Source organism: Phoca vitulina, unplaced genomic scaffold (assembly GCF_004348235.1).
Source record: "Phoca vitulina isolate PV1807 unplaced genomic scaffold, GSC_HSeal_1.0 scaffold55, whole genome shotgun sequence".
Lineage (NCBI taxonomy): Eukaryota > Metazoa > Chordata > Mammalia > Carnivora > Phocidae > Phoca > Phoca vitulina.
Window position 1 is genome coordinate 340,546 of NW_022589758.1, and position 24,037 is coordinate 364,582.

At 43.6% G+C, this 24,037-nt stretch overlaps 1 protein-coding gene across 4 annotated transcripts; it reads left to right on the forward strand.

Annotated features, from left to right (window-relative positions):
- Positions 1-583: 583 nt before the first annotated feature.
- On the forward strand, positions 584-22,631 carry RAB9A (RAB9A, member RAS oncogene family). Of its 4 annotated transcripts, XM_032389720.1 has the most exons (5): positions 584-837; positions 1,042-1,218; positions 16,803-16,897; positions 17,938-17,968; positions 21,538-22,631. In XM_032389720.1, the coding sequence occupies exon 5, from the start codon at positions 21,568-21,570 to the stop codon at positions 22,171-22,173; it is 606 nt and encodes a 201-aa protein (XP_032245611.1). In that variant the 5' UTR covers positions 584-837; positions 1,042-1,218; positions 16,803-16,897; positions 17,938-17,968; positions 21,538-21,567; the 3' UTR covers positions 22,174-22,631. The 4 variants fall into 4 exon arrangements, with proteins under 4 accessions (XP_032245611.1, XP_032245612.1, XP_032245610.1 ...); XM_032389721.1 differs by lacking the exon at positions 16,803-16,897 and having other exon boundaries at positions 1,042-1,222; XM_032389719.1 differs by lacking the exon at positions 16,803-16,897.
- The last annotated feature ends 1,406 nt before the right edge of the window (positions 22,632-24,037 follow it).

The following is a 24,037-nucleotide window of genomic DNA, read 5'->3' on the forward strand; positions in this document are numbered from 1 at the left end:
AGTGCTGAATGAAAAGACTACATTAGATTCTTTACCGGAAAATGACTCCCTAAAGAGCCAGAGGTTATTTAATGATTGTGGGCCCAGGAAATCATAAAAGTGAGGTCCTTCTCTTGCAATACAAACAAACTAAATCTACCCCACAAAATATACTGAGAGGTCAGTAAAAGTCCCTCCAGGGACCCGTATCATAAGAACCATGCACTCAACTCCATATATTAAAGTGAGGAATTAAGAAGAGGTTTTCCAATAGTCTTTCTGCACTACTGCTTTATATTTAGAGATAACAGAGGCGGTATTTTAACAAGATGACGGAAAAGTTTTACATTTACTTTTAAAAATTCCTGTTATGACACAATATCACAGCTGTTTCCATTTTTCATCTACTGTTTGCATATTCGTTTTCTTACGGTAATCACAAAAACCTGTGATTGTGCTGATGCGATCTGTTTATTTCCACTTCAGGTAAACTTTTAAAGATAACTATTATTTCGTGCTCTCTCTCGCCGGAACGCAGCTGAGGACACGAGGAGTAGCCGACCCCGGGAAAAACGACGATTTAGCTTGAGGACAGGCGTCCGGGAGAGAAGGTGAGGGCTGGCCGTGCGGCAGCCTCGAGGCCCCGCCTCCTCCCCGGGCCCCACCGTCCAGGCCCCGCCTCCCCGGGCCCCGCCCCAGCCCGCCGCCATGTTGTTCCCTTGGTGCTGGACGTGAGTAGCTGGAGTTGGACCCCGGCAGCGCTCCGGTCTCCTTTCCGCGGGTCCCCGACCTGCTCTCCTCGTTGCACTTGGACGGGCCAGCCGGGAGCTCCCCGGGCGTCCTCTGTGTGGCCACGAGGTGAGTGGAGCGCGGACGCCCCTCGGGGCCGGGCGGGGGCCGGGGCCGGGCGCGCCAGCGTCAGGGTCTGGGGGGGGCTCATGGGCCCCGAGTGCGGCCTGGCCCTCGGGCAGCCGGGGCGGGGGTGCGCGGGGCCGCGGGGCAATCGTCCGTCTCGGGACGGGGGACGGCTTGTTGCCTCCTGTCTCCTACTGACTGACGCAGGAGAAAAGACGAGTTCCCACACCCACACAACCCGAGGAGAGGGACACACACCCAAACACGCGGGGACACGTGGAGAGACGCCCAAACATCTGGAAGACGCACGCAAACACCCGGGGAAAGAGAGATCCATAAACACCTGGGACGCGCACGGACTCAAACGCCGGGGGAGAGCGACACGTACGTACGTTCTCGGGGAGGGGGGGAGAGGTACACACACAACCCCCGGGAAACACACACACACGCACAAAGACACCCGGTCCCTCGGGGACACACACATACACCAGCCTTTCCCCCAACCATTCGGGGACACACCACACACACATCCACACGCCCCAGCCCACCCAGACAGACCGTACCCCCGAATGATTAACGTAGAGGAAGCAAAGGCGCTCACAGGGTTTGATTTTGGCGACCTCTGACAGGCTGCCCGGGTGAACATTTGCCAATGTGTTAATGACCACTCAGTTAAGGAGTTTGGAATGTGGAGCCAGTTCTAGGGGCTGGCGGCATTTTGGGGCATTATCTGATGGAGACTCTGGCTAAGGTTTCAGAATCGTGTTCCTTTCTTCCAACTTAGTTGGTCAAGAGGCAAGATGAGAATTTAAAGTGCTGACCAAATAGCTGGGGTGGTATTAGTTGTCTTTTTGTTGTTGTTTTTCTTTTTAAGTGATGATGCATCCCGTGACCATGGTTCTTTTGAGGAATGACTTTTCTGCTGGTTTCCAAAATGTCATGTGATCACAGTCTTTTTATAAGATTTGAGCAACCTGATAAAATCAATAGAATTTGATAGCTTTTTTAAAATTAAAAATTTTTACATGTTTGTCTTTCTGATACCATTGTAGTGGAAAATCCCTAAATTGCCTGTAATCTCAGAAACTGTTTCGTGTAGCAGAACTAGAGAGATGAAGGAAACCCAGAACTGTTCGGGTTTTTTTCAGCCTTTTAGGAAGGCTGTGCTTAGTTTCTCTTTCAGGAGCTTATGTCGAAATTATAATCACTACTTGTCCATAACTCTCAGTATCTTATTTAGATCCCCAAATCTAAGACAATGGTGTGATGATCCGGGTGCTTTTAGTATTTTTGTGTAGTCGTTGTAGTTAAATTCCTCTTGCTTATACTAAAAAGTTTCTGGTTTGGTGACTTATTTTGGAGAGTTTTCTGATTTGGGGATATTTTTGGTTTATCATTTGTGAGGTTATAGTAGACCAACGAAAACTAAGGAGAACATCATTGGCCTTGACTCTCTTAGAGGTTGGGGAAATACGTTAGCGCTCTTCCTCTTTTCCATCCTCTCGTGTCTTTTCGTTTCTATCCTTACCACTCCTTCCATGTAGACTACAGTACTCTGGAGGCCTGCAGCTAAGTTCCTTTGGTTCTAGAAGTTAATTTTTAGCCTCCCCTCATTTCTTACCATTTCTTGGGCAGTCACTCTGGCACTGGATGTTATGTGCATATAAATCCTGTTCATACATCGTTTCATTTAATTCTCACAACAGTTCTCTGCTATTAGCTCCATTTTACTCGTGAGGAATTTGCTGGGGGCATAGGAAGGTTAGGTCTGTTTCCCAGGTCACACAAGTAGGGAAGAGGGCAGAGGCAGGATTCGGGGCAAGCCTTTGTGAGTTTTGCTTTGTTTTCTTTTTTTTTTTTTTTTAAGATTTTTAAATGTATTTATTTGAGACAGAGTGAGAGCGAGAGCGATCATGGAGGGAGAGGGAGAAGCAGACTCCCCGCTGAGCAGGGAGCCTGATGCGGGTCACCATCCCAGGGCCCCGAGATCATGACCTGAGCCGAAGGCAGACGCTTCACCGACTGAGCCCCCCAGGCGCCCCCTTCTGTGAGTTTAGAGCGCTAGTTCTCACCGGGGGCACATGTGACTGTGCCTGCAGGTGATTTGGTCCTCACCTGACGGGGAGCGCTGCTGGCCGGCCTCCAGTGGGTGGAGGCTGTGGGTGCTGCCCAGCACCCTACAGTGCACAGCACAGCCCTCCACAACAAAGAGTTGTCTGGCCCAAAATGCCACTAGTGCCAGGGTTGAGAAACCCTGCTTTACAGCAGTCTAACTCTGAGGCTCACCTTTCAGCGCTTCTGTAGTTCTTCAAATGCAATGTCATTTTCCTATTTAGGATACCTCCTAATCATTTTAAGAAAGAACAGTGGGGAAAATTTGAGAACTTAAAGAGATTTCCCTTGACCAAGAGGCATATTCATTCATTTGAAAGACTAAGGAGTGAGCAAATAATTTCTGATAACAGAATCTTTTTTTTTTTTTAAAGATTTATTTATTTTAGAGAGTGTGCATGTACGTGAGCGGGGGAAGGGGTGGAAGGAGAGGGAGAGAAAATCCTCAAGCAGATTCCCCACTGAGTGGGAACCTCACGCAGGGCTCGATCCCAGGACCCTGAGATCATGACCTGAGCTGAAATCAAGAATCGGACGCTCAACTGACTGAGCCACCCAGGTGCCCCCAGAATCTTTTTTTTTTTTAAGATTTTATTCTTTCATTTTAGAGAGAGAGAGAGAGAGAGCATGCAAGCAGGGGAAGGGCAGAGGGAGAGGGAGAGAGAAGCCCAAGCAGACTGCGCTGAGCACAGAGCCGGCCGCCCGGCTTGATCCCACAACCATGAGATCATGACCTGAGCTGAAACCAAGAGTCAGATGCTCAACTGACTGAACTACCCAGGTGCCCCCAGAATCTTTTTTTTTTTTTTTTTTTAAGGGCAAAAGTGTCAAAAAGAACTTGAGAGCCATTCAGAGCTGTTGAAATAGACTTAGGGGTTTGGTTTCTGTATTATTCCAGTTGTCAGTAAACACTGGGCAGTCTGTTGGGCACTGATACGAAGGTGCTGGTGATATGAAGGGCAATAGGGAGTTGCCAACTCTGCGAAGCTTATAGTCTGTCTAATCATAATCGTAAGATCAGATTCTGACTGTGTCCTGGAACAAAATTTATTGCCTGGGCTACCCAAGGTCAGGGGCTAGGTGTCATTAAGAAACAAAATACCTGTATACGCACACACAGGTACCTGTAAGGGCGTTTACTATGGGTGGACTTAGGTGAAATGGGGAACAGTTGATGTGTTTCTTTTTTTTTTTTTAAGATTTTATTTGTTTATTTGATAGACATCACAAGTAGGCAGAGAGGCACGGAGAGGGAGAAGCAGACTCCCCGCTGAGCAAGGAGTCCGATGCAGGGCTCAGTCCCAGGACCCTGAGATCATTACTGAGCCACCCAGGCGCCCCTGATGTGTTTCTGATAGCTTTTTAGGTTGACCACATCTGAATATTTACAAGAATCAATATTTACAAGGAGCCATTCTTGTTGAGCATAAAATTTTCCTTACATTTAGCCTCAGTAGGCAGTAGTTATGCATGCATTTTATCATGGAAATCAAGAAATAAATGGTGAAATTTTTAAAAATGACTTTTATATCATTTTCTTTTCTTTCTGTTGTTTTCCAGCCATTTTCACCATACCTGTCTAAGACTAGGCCCTTCAGTATATGTACTACTTCATTGTGGTGGTGGATGTAACTATTAGGCGAACTTTGGGGGTAAGGAGTCAAAAAGGTTTGGCTCTCTGTTTAGGAATCACTGTGAAAGTGTTATTCATGCAGCCAAGATGGCATCTTTTGTGGTAGCTTTGCTTTTGACTCATGCTGATGGATAGCATGTTCTTTGTTAATTACAGATTTCTCTGTCTCTTATCAGGAGTTATCTCCTATGGGGTAAAGGGGATGCTAAATTGTACACCTAGAAGTGATTGCTATCATATGGGATCTAGCAAAGGGCTATATATGTTCTTTCCTGATTTAAAGGGTTTCATTCTGGGAAGGGTCAAGAGGAATTGGTGCAGGAAGAACATGCACTGGCCTCAGAGGAGTCTTGCTCGATCTATAGTTGGCTTGCTGCTCTGGCCAAGTTAGGTCACCACATTTCTTTCTTTGTAAAATGAGATGGTTGTACTTTACAATCTCTATGAGATTATATGACACCAAGTAGAGACATCATATTATTGGCTTCCAAGTAGTTCCGCTCCAGGCAACATGCTGGTTAAGCAGCAGTAGGGAATAAGCCAAATAGAAGTGTGCTTGTATGTTTGAGAAACGCGTCTCACTTGAAAGCTAGCTAGGTAATAAATTTGTTAGTCAAAACCGGGGACCAGAAAATAGGGCTTGTGACTAAGTAGGTCATCAACAGAGAACATTTATTAAGGATTGGGGTGGGGGGGCGATGAACTCATGCCTCAGGGAGTTGGGAAAGCTGTGATGCAGAGGCACGTTCTGGATACCTGAGGGAGGAGGCCTGGGGGACCCGGGTGTATAAGCAGGTGGAGGAGGCCTGGGGGACCCGGGTGTATAAGCAGGTGGAGGAGGCCTGGGGGACCCGGGTGTATAAGCAGGTGGAGAAGGCCTGGCCTCTCCTTGTCTTGAGGAGGTAAGGCTGGAGGTAGTCCTAGGCCTGTGCTTGCCAGGAAGGCTGGGGGTGTCTAGGCTTGTTAGATACCTTGGAGGAGAAATCTCTATTTTCCAGAGTGAATCTTGATATTGTACATGTTGTGAAAGTTGAGCTCTGGGTATTTCCCAGAGTGAATCTTGATATTGTACATGTTGTGAAAGTTGAACTCTGGGTATTTCCACATTCTGTATTCTTCCATTACTTTTTGTTAATTTTTGACCAAGGTGGATACAGGGTTTAGAATGCTGTTGCCTATCATGAACACAGAGAGGACAGCTAGAAGTAAATGAATGCAAGTAAGCTGACAGCTAAATCAGCACAGGGTGGGGAAAACGGGTGTGTATTTTGAAAGAAATACAGAAATGAAGCAGGCAGTCAGGGTTTACATTCTGCCCTCACTGAACCCAGCTCACTTCATGGTGGGAAATCTGGACACAGACTCCACTTCTGTCCAAGGCCTGATGCCTTACAAATCTATGCTATTGTTTGATAGGGGACGGAGAAACAGTATGGAGCAACTTGATATACTCATTCTGTGGCCACATTCATTATCCAAGTGTGAAGGCTAGCAGAGCAGTGTAAACTAACAAACTGAACTGTTAGTTCAATGTAAACTGAACTATTTTAATTCCAAGTTCTTGTGAATTGGACTAGGTTTTTGGGTACAGAGGCCAAGGTAGTTTTCATATGAGTGGTTGCGTTGCCAGTGTTAGAGAAGCCTGAAAAAAGCCTTACAGATTTCTTTTCTAGAACTTGCTAGAGTGTTTATTTATTAAGATTTTTTTTTTTTTTTTTTGAGAGAGAGAGCGAGCATGAGCAGGGGGAGGAGCAGAAGGAGAAGCAGACTCCTCGCTGAGCAGGGAGCCCCACGTGGGACTTGATCCCAGGACCCTGGGATCATGACCTGAGCCAAAGGCAGAAGCTTAACCGACTGAGCCACCCAGGTGCCCTTAGAGGAGTGTTTTGATTTAACAGGTTCAAAAAGTTAGAACTCACTTGGCTATGGTGTGTAGCTAGGCACCTGCTCTAGTTTGTGCAGTTTCTCACTTGTGTATTTAATCAGAGCAGTGATTAGATAAACATACCTGAAAATACATATATGGTTTAGTTGGAAGTCAGAACAGAACAACAGAAGAACTGCTTGAGGACCACACGTTGGTGAATGCAGAACATTCTCTGGAAGGAGTTCCAGTATTTTTTTTTTTTTAAGATTTTATTTATTTATTTATTTGAGAGAGCGTGCGCACAGAGGAAGAGGGAGAAGCAGACTCCCCACTGAGCAGGGACCCCGATGTGGGGCTCTGTCCCAGGATCCCGAGATCATGACCAGATCTGAAGGCAGACGCTTAACTGACTGAGCCACCCAGGCACCCTGAGTTCCTCTAATCTTAAAAAAATTTCATAAATAGTTGTTTTGGAGCAAACAGCTGCTACCTTCATATCCTGTTCCTCATTAACATTTGCGTAGTACTTGATTTTTATCACACCAGCCCTGGAAAACCTAGCTTTGCAAAGATAACAGTGTCATGGAAAGGAACGTGGTACAATCTCATGTTGAAGCCATGAACTCCCTTGAGCGCCAGCTTGCATGGTGTCTTACAGATGTCTGCTACCTCTGTGGCTCCCTCAGGAGTTTAGAAGAGTCTGCCCTGCCTCTGTTGCCTAAGCAGACTGACCCTTGATCCTCTCTCCCTTGTTGTCCGGAGGGTTTCATCTCCATTTTCTGCTCTACACACTTTAGGGAGTAGATTTGCCGGTGGCGAAAGGGGCCTCTAGGTGCAGAGAGGGTGGTCATGGGGTCTGTGGCCTTTCAGGAGAAACCCTTGTGCTTTCAGCCTGGCCAGCCTGTCTCAAGAAGTGTCAAGAAGTGCCAGTGTGCCTCTTCAGGTCTGCCCTGGGAATCAGCTTTCTCATTGTTAGCTGCTTCTCCCCGGGTTAGCGTTCCTCATCTCTTCCGTTTGTCGTTACTAGGACATTTTGCTGTCCATCTCAATTTCGTTGCTGTCTCTCATCTACAGTTATTCCCTCTTCTTGTCCTTTTTGGGTTTGTATGTGTGTGTGTGTGTATATATATATGTATATTTTTATATTTAAAGATTTTATTTATTTGGCAGAGAGACAGCAAGAGCAGGAACACAAGCAGGGGAGTGGGAAAGGGAGAAGCAGGCTTCCCGCTGAGCCGGGAGCCCAATGCGGGGCTCGATCCCAAGACCCTGGGATCATGACCTGAGCTGAAGGCAGACGCTTAACGACTGAACCACCCAGGCGCCCCTATATGTATATTTTTAAAAATTTTTATTTATTTGACAGAGACACAGTGAGAGGGGGAACACAAGCAGGGGGAGTGGGAGAGGGAGAAGCAGGCTTCCCACTGAGCAGGGATCCTGATGTGGGGCTCGATCCCAAGACCCTGGGATCATGACCTGAGCTGAAGGCAGATGCTTAACTGACTGAGCCACCCAGGTGCCCCAGCGAAGGGGAGTTTTAAGGACCATTAAATAGAAAGCATTTTCAAGGTCACTGCCAGGCTGTTTAGACCTAATAGAGACAGTAATGATGGCTGGGTCCCGGCTCACACTTAGAGGTCCCACCTATGCCTCCAGCTAGAGATATGATGTTTCATAAGATCCTTTCCCAGTTGGGCCTCCATTCCTTTATTTGTTTAAGAAAAATGCCTTGAGTACCCTTTGAGTTTTTATGTCATGTACATCCAGACAAATGGCTACATCTGAGAGAATTCACTGTACCAGGTGGTCAACTGTGGAGGTGTTTTCTGGAAGCATACACAGCAAAGTCCTAAGAGAAGCACTTTTCTCTTTATTTGCTTTAGGGCTTTGTGTCCCTTAGGACATTTAGATGAGGACTGAGGAGAAGCCCCTGGATTGGCCTTTAGGAGCTCTCTGGTGACTTGGGAAGCTTTTTGTAGCAGTACCTTGGTTGGAGCAAACTGGGCATCGTTGATGGAGAAGTGGGATGAAGTGAACTTTCCTGTAAGCCAGCTGCAGTGCTCTTGTGTGTCTTCTCATTTTGACCTGGTAACAACTTCCCTGCAGAATGGGCTCCTCTAATCCAGTTGAGTCCTATATGCTAGACATATAGCTGTCCTCTTGCAATACATCTTGGGAAATCCCCACTCCTCTTACTTAATTTCTTAGCAGCCAAGAAGTTCTACTTTGCTGTGGCTTCATGCCTTATGGGTCGTGTTTGTGTACTAACTCTTCCCTGGGTTTTTATGGAAGTTCTCCAGACCTTACCCTTTTCTGCTCCAAATTAAAGACACCTGGTTTCTTACCTGACTTGAGTCAAAATCAATGTTCCCTTAAGTTACAGCAGATCATTTTAGATCATATTTAATTTGTGTTTTGCTGCTTTAATGCATTTTGCTAACATGCATATTTAAATTCATTTCTTTCACAATGCAGTCTTCTTCCTGAAACCTAGCCAGAATTTCCAATAGTCCTATCTTGTGACTTTTATCCATTTCTTTCTCTTTGAATTGTGTCCCTCACAGTGCAACCCTGAAGTATCTTAAACAACCTTAAACTAAAAAAAACTCTTTTCTTTATTAAGCAGTTTAAGTGTCTTTCACAGGTAAATGTCTTATAGGTAGATTTATGGGTGTTCTTTTAAGGACCTCATTAAACAGAACAGAGAATAAAACGTTATCCTCACTTCCAGGATTAGCATTTTCTCATGAGTAAGTCTGTTCACTGAACTGTCACAGTTCATGGTCAAAATGTAATATTAATAAAGTCTCACAGGTGAGGGAGAGAATGGGGAAATAGTGATGCCAAGTAAAGATGAAAGTCTGGAGGGTATTATGAGTAACACAAATGGATCCCGCATCATATACAAATGATGTAGGGGCGCCTGGCTGGCTCAGTCCGGTAGAGCAGGCGACTCTTGATCTCGGAGTTGTGAGTTTGAGCCCCATGTTGGGGGTAGAGTTTACCTTAAAAAAAGTATACACACACAAATGATGTGGACATGTATTGATCATTACAGATCCGTTTAAGAATCAGATGAAACCCTTTGTACTCTTTCCGGAGAAAAGCTGAAGCACACACTTCCATCTGTACATTCATCCTTATTTCACCTGTCATTCTAGGAGGTGTGTTTTCCCCCTGCAGCTCCTTCATGGACTCCCCAATTAAGCACACTCTATACCCAAACTGTCCAATACTCATGTAGCAATTTAACTTTAAACTAATTAAAATTAAATAAAATTAAAAGTTCAGTTCCTCAGATCAGTCGCATTTCAAGTGCTCAGAGCCACGTGTGCTTAATGACACCGTACTAGATAGTGCGGGAGTAGAATATTTCCATCATTGCAGAAGGTTCTGTCTGATCATGGTGCTCTGTATTTTCAAGATGGTTTGAGAAGACTTTTCCTTCCACTCTCTCCACCACTGTTAATGATTAGCTCGCATACCTAACTACAGAGGTGCCTTGTGTTTTAAGCAAAATTGTGAGTATGTATTTCTTAAAAGTTTAATTAGGTGACTTATCTTCAAAAAAGAGTACTTACTGGGTCCCCTGGGTGGCTCATTCAGTTAAGCTTGGTTTTGGCTCAGGTCATGGTCTCAGGGTCGTGAGATCGAGCCCGATATCAGGCTTCACTCTCAGCACAGCGTCTGCTTGAGGTTTTTTTCCCCCTCCTTCCTCCCCCTAGGCTCCCCCCCCAACTCACGCTCTCTCTCTCTCTAAAATAAATAAATAAAATCTTTAAAAAAGTTTATTGAAATGAGTTCTTCAAATAGGGTGTTCTACTCTTGCTTTGTGATAGTGTAGTTTGATTTACAGTTTTTCTCTTCTCTTGCTATCTCTGTGAGGTAATGTTCAGTGGTCAACTAGATGATTTATTTCATCTGGTAAGTTGTGCCTCTAAAAAAAAGTTGTGCCTCCAAGTTGGTCTCTTCCTATGGTATTTTGCTTAAGTCTTCTGTGTGTGTGTGTGTTGACCTCTTGCTGTAGAGATAAAGCACCCATTAGACTTGGTGACTTCTGACTTGCTTCTTGCTCATGCATTTCAGCAAGACAACCAAGAAGACTGGAAACAGAGTGGAACTAATTAGGCTGTTAAGTGAGAGACACTGATACTAAGATTCAAGGAATGAATCCAGCTCTAAGCGAAAATAGAAATAATTTAGAGATTATCCATGTGTTTCTTTCCTTGGTTAGTTTCTTTGAACCTCAGAATAAGTGGTATGCCTCTAAACTAGGACATTCAGGATAAATGCAAAAGGAATGTGTGATTTTGAGGAAAAAAATCTGTTCCTAAATTTAAAACAAGAGTGATAAATTCAATTTAAGTGTTTGGAAGTAAGGACTAGTCAGGGGTTACAGAATATGTGTTTCAAATCTGAAATTTTGAGCAGAGCAGTTTACAAACCCAGCCTACTCTCCCTTCGGCAGCTTATTAGAGGAATGTTGTCGTTTTTAATGTTCACCAGCTCCCTGTTGGAGCCAGTAGTACTTAAAGTGGCGTTTTCATTAGACTTGCAAGAAAGAATCAGTTTTTTTGTCCCTTCCCACACATTTTAATAGACTTCAAAAATAGAATGGGGGAAGAACTGATTGAACAAAGAATTGTAAGCGCGGAAAGTACAAATAGAAAAATAAGAATAGAATAAAGGAGGAAGTTGTTTTCTCTTTGTTCTTAATTTTGCATTTATTTGATACCTCGCAGAACCAAAAAAAGGACAAATGAATGGATAGAATTAGGTGTGGTGTGTCCCTCCTAGGGAGTTGACATTGTAATTAGGAAGAGACGCGTAGAGCACGAGTGAGAGCTGTAATCAGGTGGAAATGATGATGAGAGCAAAGAAAAGAGGAAGATTAGGTTTCTGGGGGTGGCCATGGCAAGCTTCTTGGATGAGGTGAGGTCTTTGAATGACTAGGATTTTCCTAGCTGTCTAGGTGTTGGGAGGGAACTCCCAGTCCAAGATAAGGGCCTGAACAAAGACTGGGCTGTAAATTCCTGTGATAGGTGTGGGGACGGTGAGTTGTAGTGATATAATTGGGACAGGTTTGTGAGGTTGGATGGCCCTTGGAATGCCATGCTCTAAACCTTTATATAATGAAAATAATGAAGAAATAAATGGGGTTAGTTATCTGTTAAGAATGGAGGCAGTTGGATCTATAAACAATAAAAAATATCTGCCTTTAATCCCTACAAACATTCCTATTAGAGATTTATATTTTTTCTGCTTGGATCTGACTCCCTCTTGGTTTACTGTAGTATAATGGCTTTGGAAACCAGCAAGGGGTTGGGGAAAGCCAGAGAAAAGGGTACTGCAAATAAACTATCTGTAAATAATTGATAGTTAAAAGTATACAATAGAAAAGTTGGAAAAACAGTGTTGTAAAAAGTAAAGGGTGGCCATACAGTGCTTTTTGTCTTTACTTTTGAGGTATCTGCTGAAAACGTAGCTCATTTTCTTTGCTGCCAGTGACCTACTTATCCATTTTCCCATTCAGATTAGTGTGTGCTGTAGACAGCATGTGTTGGTGCCAGCACATGTATTGTAATCCTAAGCTATCTACTGTGTGTGTAACAGTTTATTCAAAAGGACACTGATGAAGGGACAAGGAGATCATTCGTGGCTTTGCATAAATCTAATTTTAGGGTCTTATTTGACAATTCTTAGGCCGTATACATGTTTGTGTGAGTGTGTGCATCTATAAATGTACACCTATATTCTTTAGATATAACTCACATACCGTAAGATTCACCATTAATGTATACAATTCGTTGGCTTTTAGTATATTCACAAAGTTGTGCAACCATCACCCTAATTCCAGAATATTTTCATCACCCCCCCCCCCACACACACACACAAAGAATCCCTGTACCCATTAGCAATCACTCCCCATTTACCTTTCCCCACCCATTTCCTGGTACCACGAATCTACTTTCTATCTATGGGTTTGCCTATTCCAAACATTACATATAAATGGGAGGCCACATGTAATATTATTAACAATTCAGTTGTTGGACATTTGAGTGGTTTCCACTTTTTGGCTATTATGAATAATGCTGCTATGAACATTCACATACAAGTTTTTATGTGGAGTATGTTTTCATTTCTCTTAAGAGAAGAATTACTGGGTCATATGGAAAGTTTATGTTTAACTTTTTGGGGAATCACCAGGCTATTTTCCACTATCATTGCACCATTTTACATTCCCACTAGCAGTGTATGAGAGTTCCAGTTTCTCCATATCTTCATCAGCACTTGTTTATTGTCTGTCTTTTTTGATTCTAGCCATCCTAGTGATATGAAGTGCTATATCATTGTAGTTTTGATTTACATTTCCCTAATGATGTTGACCATTTATGCCCATTTTTAAATTGGGTTACTTGGGTTTTTTTGTAAGATTTATTTATTTAGGGGCACTTGGGTGGCTCAGTCGGTTAAGTGTCTGCCTTCGGCTCAGGTCATGATCTCAGGGTCCGGGGATTGAGCCCTGCGTCGGGCTCCCTGCTCAGCAAGGAGTCTGCTTCTCCCTCTCCCTCTGCCCCTACCCCCACTTGTGCTCTCTGTCTTGCTCTCTGTCTCTCTCAGATAAATAAATAATAAATAAATCTTTTTTTTTTTTAAAGACTTTGAGAGAGACAGAGTGCACGAGTGGGAGGGGCAGAGGGAGAGGGAGAGAAAATCTGAAACAGACTCCACACTGAGCTTGGAGCCTGGCATGGGTCTTAATCTCATAACCCTGAGATCATGACCTGAGCCGAAACCAAGAGTCTGACGCTCACCCGACTGCGCCACCCAGGTGCCCCTCTTGCAGACTTTAATATAAACCTGTAAGGTTTTCTGTGCTGTGATCACGGTATGCATGCAGTTTTATCATTCAGCAGCAGCATATTTCTACAGTCCCACCTTTCCATGTTTCCTCAGGGAGTGCAAAACATCGCCAGTTAGGCATTTAGGGCATTTGCATTTGCCCTACTATTGACATTTTTGCAAAATTTGTTTTTTTTTCTTTTTGACATGATTTTAGAATAGTATGGGGATGTATTTTTTGCTATACTTTATTTTATTTTTATTTTTTAAAAGATTTTATTTATTCATTTGAGACAGAGAGATACAGAGAGAGAGAGCATGAGCAGGGGAGAGAGAGAGGGAGGAGCAGGGGAGAGAGAGAGGGAGAAGCAGGCTCCCAGCCGAGCCAGCAACCAGACGTGGGGCTTGATCCTAGGACCCTGGGATCATGACCTGAGCCGAAGGCAGATGTTTAACCATATGAGCCACCCAGGCGCCCCTGCTATACTTTAGAAAATTGATAACTCGGGGAAAAGTATGGGCATTTTTTAATGGTATAATGTGTTTCCATGAAACTCAATCTTTTTAGAGAGTTTTTTTTTTAAACATTTTATTTTTTTTTCTAAGTAATCTCCACATCCAACATGGGGCTCGAACCAACCCCGAGATCAAGAGTTGTTGCATCCTCTACCAACTGAGCCAGCCAGGTGCCCCAAGCATGTTTCATTTTTATTAGACATAGTAGGTATGCCAATTTCATTATTATTACCTCTGCACTTAGAGGCATGTTCAGGGTGCATTAGGAATGTGGGGGAAGGGACTTCAGTGGGAGATGAGGTCTAGCTGCATCTACAGGGGTGAGCAGGAGTTTGCAAGGGGTGGCAAGAGGAAAAGATGAAAGGGAGGTGAAGTATAAAGCCACAGAGTGAACATCTTACTGCAGGATCCACCTACAAGGCAGAAAAGCCACCATTTTCAATCCCAAAGCCAGCTGATGCCATTGGTAGTTGAAAGGGATCATAAGGGCATCCGTTGAAGCTCTACCCGAGGCCCTCCTCTTTCCCTCACCTCAGCCAGTTACCTTTCTGGATTCCACATCTGATCAGGTTGCCTGCTGCTGAAGCTCTTTCAGTGCTCTCATCATTTCAGGGGTGTAGATGGAAATCCTTCCCACGTGTCTCAGGCCCTGCCTCTTTCAGAGCCGCTCCCTCCAGTCCCCTGTGTATAGCACTCTCCTCCCTCTCTGGGCTCCAGGTGCTCAGGCCTATCTTGGGCTCTTCCTCTGCCTTGGCCTCTTCCTTCGCCACTTCCTCGCTCCGGCTCCCTCTGCTTTTCTTGGGGTTTTCTCCCCCTGTTGCTGAGCTTCCTGCTACTGGGCTTAGCCTGTGATCAGACCCACTTACCCTGGGTCAAATCCCCCTACAGTGGAATCAGACCTTGATGAGGCTGCTCCCTATGGACAGCATGCAGCTAAAATGATCACTGAGACATTGCTTTGGAAGAGCCCGCACTGGAAACTGGTGTGTAGTCTCTCACTAACACACTTGAACACAGCCCAGTTTCCCTCTGGCCTTGGAAGTTACCACCTTTTTAACTGAGCAGCAGGTGAAGTAGCTGGCTGAGTTACAGGGTCGTAGTGTATGAAAATTAAGTCCCCCTGAGGTCTGGAATCACAGGTGGCTCCATGAAATACTCACATGTGGGGCCTGGGTCTGACTGAGAGAGCTGCAGGTTTACACACTGCATCTGTCACTCACCGAGGGAGATGCTGGGCAGAATCCCCTGTGCTATTTAAGTTGTTTGGTTTCTGGTTCAGCATGAATACTTGCACTCTCTATCAAGTGCCTCATTTGTAGATCTTGCCATAGTTGTAACACACATGGGTTTGTGTGCAGATCGTCACTTAACCCAACTACAAGCTGCACGTGGCAGGGACTGGGTGGGTGTGACTGCATCCACAGTGTCTGGCACACAGGAGACTTCATTAAGTACTTGTTTAAAAACTGCTTTCACCTACTCCGTGGAACACTAGGCTTCTGGGGAGATGCTTCACAGTTCTGCCAACATTTGATTGACAGTTCATTTAAAACATGTTTAGGGGCACCTGGGTGGCTCAGTCGGTTAAGCGTCTAATTCTTGATTTCAGTTCAGGTCATGATCTCAGGGTTGTGAGATCGAGCCCCATGTCAGGCTCCATGCTCAGCGTGGAGTCTGCTCATCCCTCTCCCTCTGCTCCTCCTCCCTTTTGCGTGTGCTCCCTCCCTCTCTCTTTCTCTCCCTGTAAAATAAATAAAATCTTAAAAAAGAATGTTTAAACTGTTGAAATTCTATTAAAACTTCGGCACTTGGGGCGCCTGGGTGGCTCAGTTGGTTAAGTGACTGCCTTCGGTTCAGGCTGTGATCCCAGGGTCCTGGGATCAAGCCCTGCGTTGGGCTCTGCACTCTGCAGGGAGTCTGCTTCCCCCCTCCCCCGCCCCGGTCTCAAATAAATCTTAAAAAAAAAAAAAACTTACGCACAGTTAGATGTGCTTTATTTTTTTTTTAAAGATTTTATTTATTTATTAGAGAGAGACAGTGAGAGAGGGAACACAAGCAGGGGAAGCAGGAGAGGGAGAAGCAGGCTCCCCGCTGAGCAGGGAGCCCGATGCGGGGCTCGATCCCAGAACCCTGGGATCATGACTTGAGCCGAAGGCAGACGCGTAACGACTGAGCCACCCAGGCGCCCCTAGATGTGCTTTATTTATAGTACATGTCAGTGGATTGAACACTACTAGTTCTGTCAGGTTACCTTGTTCTTGTGCAGTTCTTGAAATAAAGCCAGCAGTTGAAAGACTCTTAGCATCGCAGCTGCTTGTGTTCATTCAGCAGTCAACAGGAAAACCCTCAGAAATAAATGCAAAGGCAGCTGAGCCTAATAGGCTTAAGTGGCAGGCCCTAGATCAGTCAGCTTCCTTGAGATCTCCCTCTCTCCATGTTTTCCTAGCTGTATGACCTCAAGCAAGGTAGTAGACCTCTCTGAGTCAGGGTCCTCATCTGTAGTGGAGGGATAGGGAGACACTTGAGAGGAGTGGATGCAGTGAAGCAGAGGAAGGGGCTTATAGGGCTTAGTTCAGTGTTCACTGTTACAGCTGTTGTTACTGTTGCTATTTCATCTTTAACTCCAAATGTCAAAATTTTGAAGAGTCTTCATTTATTCGTTGATTGAATTTATAAGTTAAGGGCTGCCATATGTAAGTTTCACAGAAATGCCCTTTGCTTAAAGAAGGTGTGTGTCGGGGATAAAACCTTTGGTTTAGACTAAGAGAGCGCTAGTGCTTTAGCCCAGCTTCCCCCATAATCTGTCACTCAGAAACCTTCACATTGAATTCGATCTCTAGAGTTAGGATCCTTTGGCTTCCTCATGTCTGCCTGCATAATCCTCTTCTCTGTTCTGCCCAGGACTCTTACTGAAATTTGACTTAAGAAATGGTCATGAAAGAAACCTGTCCTTAAAACTGCCAGTAAAGACGTCTTCATGTGTTCATTCCACAGAAACTTCTTGCACTCCTATAATGAGCCTGGCACTGTGGTGAAACGCTTTTACCTATTGTCCATGACCAAGTGAATCTTCCCAATGGCCCTAGGAGGTAGGATGTCAGGTAGTTTGCCCAGGGCTGTGTGCTCTTGGCCTTTGGCACCAAGAACCCTTCTCCTTTCTGATGATGGGCTACTCTTCTGTCACGAAGTTTTCACCTCGGCCTTGGCTGCCCAGAAGCTTCCTGACACAACGCTGCCTTAGCTTTAGCCCAGCTTTTCCTTTGTTGCGTTGCTGCCCCTCCCTCTCTTGTGACTCTTCTTTCTTCTTGTTTGTGTTAGCTTTATTTAATTTTTCGGAAGAGGATTATTCTCAGCCACTCAAAATTTGGGCAAATTTTGAAGAATGACATATTTTACGTTTTTAAAAAAATTTTATTGAGAGCGAGAGAGAAGAGAGAGAGAGGGCAAGAGAGCACAAGCAGGGAACCCAACGCGGGGCTGAGCAGGGAACCCAACGCGGGGCTCGATCCCAGGACCTGAGATCATGACCTAAGCCGAAGGCAGACGCTTAACCAACTGAGCCACCCAGGCGCCCCCATATTTTACATTTTTATCCTAAAAATATCTTGCAGTTGTTTGAGTGTGAAACTTAGAAAAGAAGGGTGGGCAGGCAAAAACCTTCTTGAAAAAGCAGTGATTGAAGTGTAGTATTTGGGGGCGCCTGACTGGCTCAGTTGTTAAGCGTCTGCCTTCGCCTCAGGTCATGATCCCGGGGTCCTGGGATCGAGCCCCGCATCAGGCTCCCTGCTCCGCGGGAAGCCTGCTTCTCCCTCTCCCACTCCCCCTGCTTGTGCGCTTGCATGTGCGCGCGTGCTCTCTCTCTCTCTTTCTGACAAAAATATTTAAAAAAAAAAAGTGTAGTATATGATTCTAGGGTTTTTTTTGGACTGAGAAAGGTCATGGACAGCTTTCAGGTATGGTTTTCCTTTTATTTTTATTTATTTTTTCTGGTTTTCCTTTTAAATTAAGAATCCAGATGCTCATGGAAGTCATATTTATTCACATTTTAATTTTTGTTTTTACTCTTAAAACTATGAAAACAAATTAAATGTACATTGCTAAGATGAGCTTTCTAATTTTTTCTTTGCAGATAATGATGCTGCTTGAGCTGAACAATTAAGGTAACATTTATGACCTATGTAATATGCTTTTCTTATTCAGGATTCTTTATCAGATTTAGCTGAATTGTTAAAGTCGTGTTTTAACCTTGGTGAGGTTGCTTGTGGGCAATCATTCCGAACTGTGTAGTAAAAAAGACTTCACATTATATTTTAAGGTAAGTTCTGAAAATAACATAACAGGATACCTTTATTCATTCATCTTATGCTGAAGTTTCAAAGGGTTTTACTATTTTTAGAAAAGAAAAAGGGAGTATTTTTAATGTCTCCAAGCCAGTTATGGTTATGTTAATGTATAGATTGCCTGAAGCTAGCTTTTGTTGGATTCAGTGGGAAATAAGATGGTTTATATCGTTATCTGTATCGCCATGTATGTTTATATACGACTCTACAGTAAGAATCAAAGAAATGTTTGTATATATATTGTTTTAGCAAATGCCAGCATCCTTGCAAAGAGGGTATCTGCAAGGCCCCAAATTATAGATGGGAATTGTAAAAAATCATACCCCACTTCCTGGTGTATGGGTCTAGCATACCCCAGATTTGTTTAATCAGAATAATGGCACCAACTAGGAAATCCTACATTATTATGAAAAAAGAAAAGGACTGTGTCAAAGTGTCCTGATAAAATTATAAATGACAAATCTCAAGGAATGTCTAAGATTAAATTTGGTAGATATATGCAACCAGTCACCTGGGGGGAGGTTATTAGATTGCATAATCTGGTTTATAATTTGATGTGAAGATCCTAACAATTCAGTGCTGTGCAATAAAACTTTGTGTCTGGTAAGGTAATTAGAGACTTACTCAAATACTGGGATAAATGATATACTAGAATCACACACATCTCTTACATCCTTAGAACACAGAATGGAACTTTTGTGTTCATGTATCTTGAAAATCTTGTGAAAGGAACAGTCTTGGAATGGGGGCTGCTGGGGAAGGTTCCTGGTGTTGGTGATGACCATGCTGAGTGGTTCCGAGGGCTCAGCCGTTAGGTGAAGTGGGGTAGGATCACCAGCAGAGGAAGCAGCATGTGCCAGGGCCAAGGCAAGGGAGAGCAAGGGAGCTGAGCAAGTGGAATTGAATTTCAGTTCCAGCTGACTATGCATTTGTCAATGACTGAAGCCGGAAATGGGGAGCAGGGCTAGGTGTCTTGTCTTAGAAGTTGGACTTAGATCTGGAAATCTGGAGAACCACTGAAGAGTGTTAAGGATAGGGCCTTAGACCAGTGCTTTTTCCTCATCTCATAATAGCTGGTATGCAATGTTGGTTTTGTTATTCTTTTTTTCTATAAATTGAAATTGTTTAAGCAAGATTGCAAAGTTAAACAAAGGAACAGATTTACCAAGTTGTTACCTCTGTCAGGAGATTAAGGGGTTTGGGATTGTTTCGATTTCCTCTCACATGAATTTAGTTTGGGCATTGAGCAGAGCAATCCACTGAAGTCAAAAAAGTCTCAAAAAAGTCTCCAAGAGGTAAGTACTTTGATTGCCTCACAGTTTTGTTGGCCACTTTAAATTGTATCAGTTATAGTAGTAGTTATTGTAGTAGTAACTTAAAAGAGCCAATAAGAGTTACAGACAAGTTCTACAGGTTTTACCAGAATAGTGTATCATGTAGTTGGAAATGCAGAATTCTTACACATGACAGGAAGTATTTAATTCCATTATACTGGGTCACATTTGCATATAACCAGGAGAGAGCCAGATAATGTTTACTGCAGTGAATTTCCAAATCCATCCTAGTCAATTAATAATTATTGTTCGTGTCTTCATTACTTTCCCATTGATGGATTCACAATATATCCAGTTTCATGTTAAAGTTAATAACCATTTCTGCTCTAGAACTGTGCTGGCCACTACAGCTATTGCCTCTAAATGTGGCCATTCAAATTAGTTATGATTAAATAAAATTTAAAATTCGGTTCCTCATTCCCTCCAGCCACATGTCAGATGCTCAGTAGTCATGTGGCAAGTGGCTGCCATATTGGACAGTGCAGATGGAGGACATTTCCATCATTACAGAAAATTTTGTTAGTGCTATTCCAAAGATTGTCTCCTTTTATAAATTTTAATGTACTTAAAAGCCATGTAATAGTGAAGTATTTACAGATTAAATGATATAATTTGATTCAAAATAACTGGGGAGAATTGGTAGTTATGGAAGAAACAGGATTTGCCATAAGTTGGTAATTGGTGAAGCTAGGTTGGGGATCCATGGGGGTTTCATTATATTATTCTCATTATTCAGAAATTTTGTGTATGTTTGAAATTTTCCATAATAATAAAAACAGAAGCCTTAAATACGAACAGTGCTCCTGTTGGCACTTAAAAGTAGCCATCTGGGGACCCTGAACCCAGGGTCCTGGGATCGAGTCCCGCATCGGGCTCCCTGCTCAGCGAGGAGCCTGCTTCTCCCTCTGCCTGCCGCCCCCCTGCTTGTACTCTTGCACTCTCTCTCTCTCTCTCTCTCTCTCTCTCTGGTAAATAAATAAATCTTAAAAAAAAAAAAGTAGCCATTTGTAAATGGGCATCTGAAATTCTACCCCACACAGGCTGGTGCCTGTGGTGTAGGGAAATGTGTAATCCTGCCCCGGGGCTTCCCCAAAAGGGTACATAGAGTACTGCATTTTTTTTTTTTTTAAGGATTTATCTATTTATTTGACAGAGAGCACAAGCAGGGGTAGTGGCAGAAGGAGAGGGAGAAGCTGAGTGGGGAGCCCGATGCGGTGCTCCATCCCAGGACCCTGGGATCATGACCTGAGCTGAAGGCAGATGCTTAACCAACTGAGCCACCCAGGCGCCCCTAGAGTACCACATTTTTAAGATTTGTGTCATTCCCTCTGAAAACACAGACGTGACAGCCCAGGTTCATATTTATTAAGAGTTAGAACTGCCCAAATGAGTCTTGTGGGCAGAATGTACTAGATTATGATATTTTGTTAAAAAATTCCATTGCTGCTGACATTAATTTTAGCCAAGTCCAAATCGTGTTCCTAATGAAGAGAATGGCGTCCATTTACTCAGTCATTGCTTATTTTTGTTCACAGCCAAATCAGTCAGCTTCTGTCTCTGGTTTCCTGGTTACCAGCTCCTATGGTGATAGCGTTGGAAGAGAGAAAGGGGAGGTCATTGAGAAAACCCTTGGCACAAGACGAAAGCCATCAGTAAAACTGTCACTGTGCCACCAAAGGGCTGTTTGAAGTTGTTACAAACACCTGCCTACTTTGGTCTCCTACTGCATGTCTAAGAAATGGGGGCAGGGCTTATTGTGCATAGAGAGGGATGGTTGAGAGCAAGGTGTTTGGGGTGAGACTTGGCTTTGAGTGCTTGCCTCAGTCAGCTTGGGGGAAGAGCGAGCCCTGACTGGCTGTGTCAGGGAGTACCAGTAGGGTTGTGTCTGCTGTGTGGTCGAGCGCTCAGCGTGTGACAGCTCTTGCATTAGGCATTTTCTGTACAGAAAGGACTGGGGACTCTGCGCTTTATTTCCCTTATGCACCGATATTCATACAATCATGTAGAGAAATGTACAGGTCTAAAGCAATGTAATGGTACCTCTTTATTTTACAGGGTTCTAAAGTCAAAATCGTGAGATTAATAATGGCAGGAAAATCTTCACTTTTTAAAGTAATTCTCCTTGGAGATGGTGGAGTTGGGAAGAGCTCTCTGATGAACAGATATGTGACCAATAAGTTTGATATCCAGCTCTTCCATACAATAGGTGTGGAATTTTTAAATAAAGATTTGGAGGTGGATGGACATTTTGTTACCATGCAGATTTGGGACACGGCCGGTCAAGAGCGATTCAGAAGCCTGAGGACGCCATTTTACAGAGGTTCTGACTGTTGCCTGCTCACTTTTAGTGTCGACGATTCTCAGAGCTTCCAGAACTTGAGTAACTGGAAGAAAGAATTCATATATTACGCAGATGTGAAAGAGCCCGAAAGTTTTCCTTTCGTGATTTTGGGCAACAAGATTGACATAAGTGAACGTCAAGTGTCTACAGAAGAAGCCCAAGCCTGGTGCAGGGACAACGGCGACTATCCTTACTTTGAAACAAGTGCAAAAGATGCCACAAATGTCGCAGCGGCCTTTGAGGAAGCAGTTCGAAGAGTGCTTGCTACTGAGGATAGGTCAGATCACCTGATTCAGACAGACACGGTCAGTCTGCACCGAAAGCCCAAGCCTAGCTCATCTTGCTGTTGATCGTTAGAGAGGTTGCCCGTGCGATCTAACCAACTTACACACATTCACAGAAAAACAAAACACGGTGGAGAAGAGAATTAGCATTTGCAGCAATGGATCATGTACTCATAAAATTAAACTAACCGTATTGCTGCTTTATTAGTGGGTGGGAGAAGGGACACATCCACTCGTGGAAGAATCAATTTACTCAGTAGTGGCACCTTACATTTATAAATTGTAATGGTTGTCTAATAACATTTAATTTAAATATGTACGTTACAGAGCTAATAAATGAGATGATCAATACTTTAATTATAATTAAAACACTTGAATATTCTGGAAGTTATTGTTTGTTTTTCCTGGGAAAATGGAGAACTACTTTTTATATGTGTATATTTTTATGTAATTAGCATTCAGTTCCTGGTTGAGGGGAAAAAAGATTCCCTAAAGCAATAATGTTAATAAAGATTAAAACCTAATGCGTTTGCATTGCAGTTATTTGATTACTTCTTCATTCTCTTTAAAATTATTTAAGTATTCACATTTTCATTCTCCATATCAGAATTACTCTCACTAGTAATCACTTGTTGTGCCCCCACCCCCAAAACAGAAGCCAACTTTATCACTCTTGGAGGAAATACTAAGGATTGTACTTGTGTGAGGGTAAACGACATCTTTGTTCGGTCACATATGTAATGCCTTCTCTGTCATTGAACACTGTTTAGTGATTTGCTCTCAAGGAGATTTTGATAAAGCGAATTGTAGTCTTTCGCGGGTAAAGTTCATGCTCTGCCATGTGTGCCTATCCCATCCTACGGAGGCAAACCAACCCACTGTGGGTTACCAGAACATGCTGGGGCAGGGTTATCATGCCCTGCTCATTGGGAACCACTGAAAAAGAATAGCAGTATCATTCAGTAAGCTAAGCTTTTGAAAGTCTAATCTAACACAGAACAGACAATTTGGCTATATGAAAAACATGTTAACATTTTGAATTTGGGGAAATTAAATCTCTTCATAGTTTCAGGTTAGAGACAGTTTTTGTTTTTATTATTTATTATCAGTCCCCCCTCCCAAAACTGTAATCCTCCATCAAAAAAACAAAATAGGAATCCAGTAACAAATTGGAGTATATTACATACTCTTTGTTTTTTTCTCTAGGGGATTTGCTTTTTTTTTCCCAATCAAAAGTGTCCCCATTGGTTTGTGACTTGCTGTTTCCTCTTAATATATGTGGAGATACTTCCATTATAGTATATCTACCTCATTTGTCAGCTGTACGGAGGTTTACCAATTTATTCAAACCGTTCTCTAGGGACACATCCAGCAGCAATATCTGAAGGTGCCCATTTCCCACACCTTGTTCAACAGTGGGTATTCGAAGTAAATTTTTTGTTCATTTTTTAAATAGATGAGTCACGTTTCAAAATCGTAAGACTTAAGAGACCGATATCTATACCCTTGCCACCCAGTTCCTGTCCGTGGAGGCAGCATGTGTCAGGTTCTTGGGTATCAAGCTAGATATTTAGTATGTAAGGGAAGCATATTATATTAGTTTGCTAGGGCTGCCACAACAAAATGCAGACTGGGCGGCTTAAACAATGGGAATTTTTCTCACAGTTCTGGGGCTGTATGTCCAAGATCAAGGGGTTGGTAGGTTTAGTTTCTCCTAAGGTGTCTCTGTGACTTGCAGATGACCTTTCCTCTGTGTGCAGCACCCCCTCCCCCCACCATGCCACCATGTCTCTGCATCCAAATTTCTTCCTCTCATAAGGACACCAGTCAGATTGGATTAGGGCCCACCCTAGTGGGCTCGTTTTGACTTAAATCACCTCTTTAAAGGCCCTGTCTCCAAATACAGTCACATTCTGAGGGACTGGGGGCT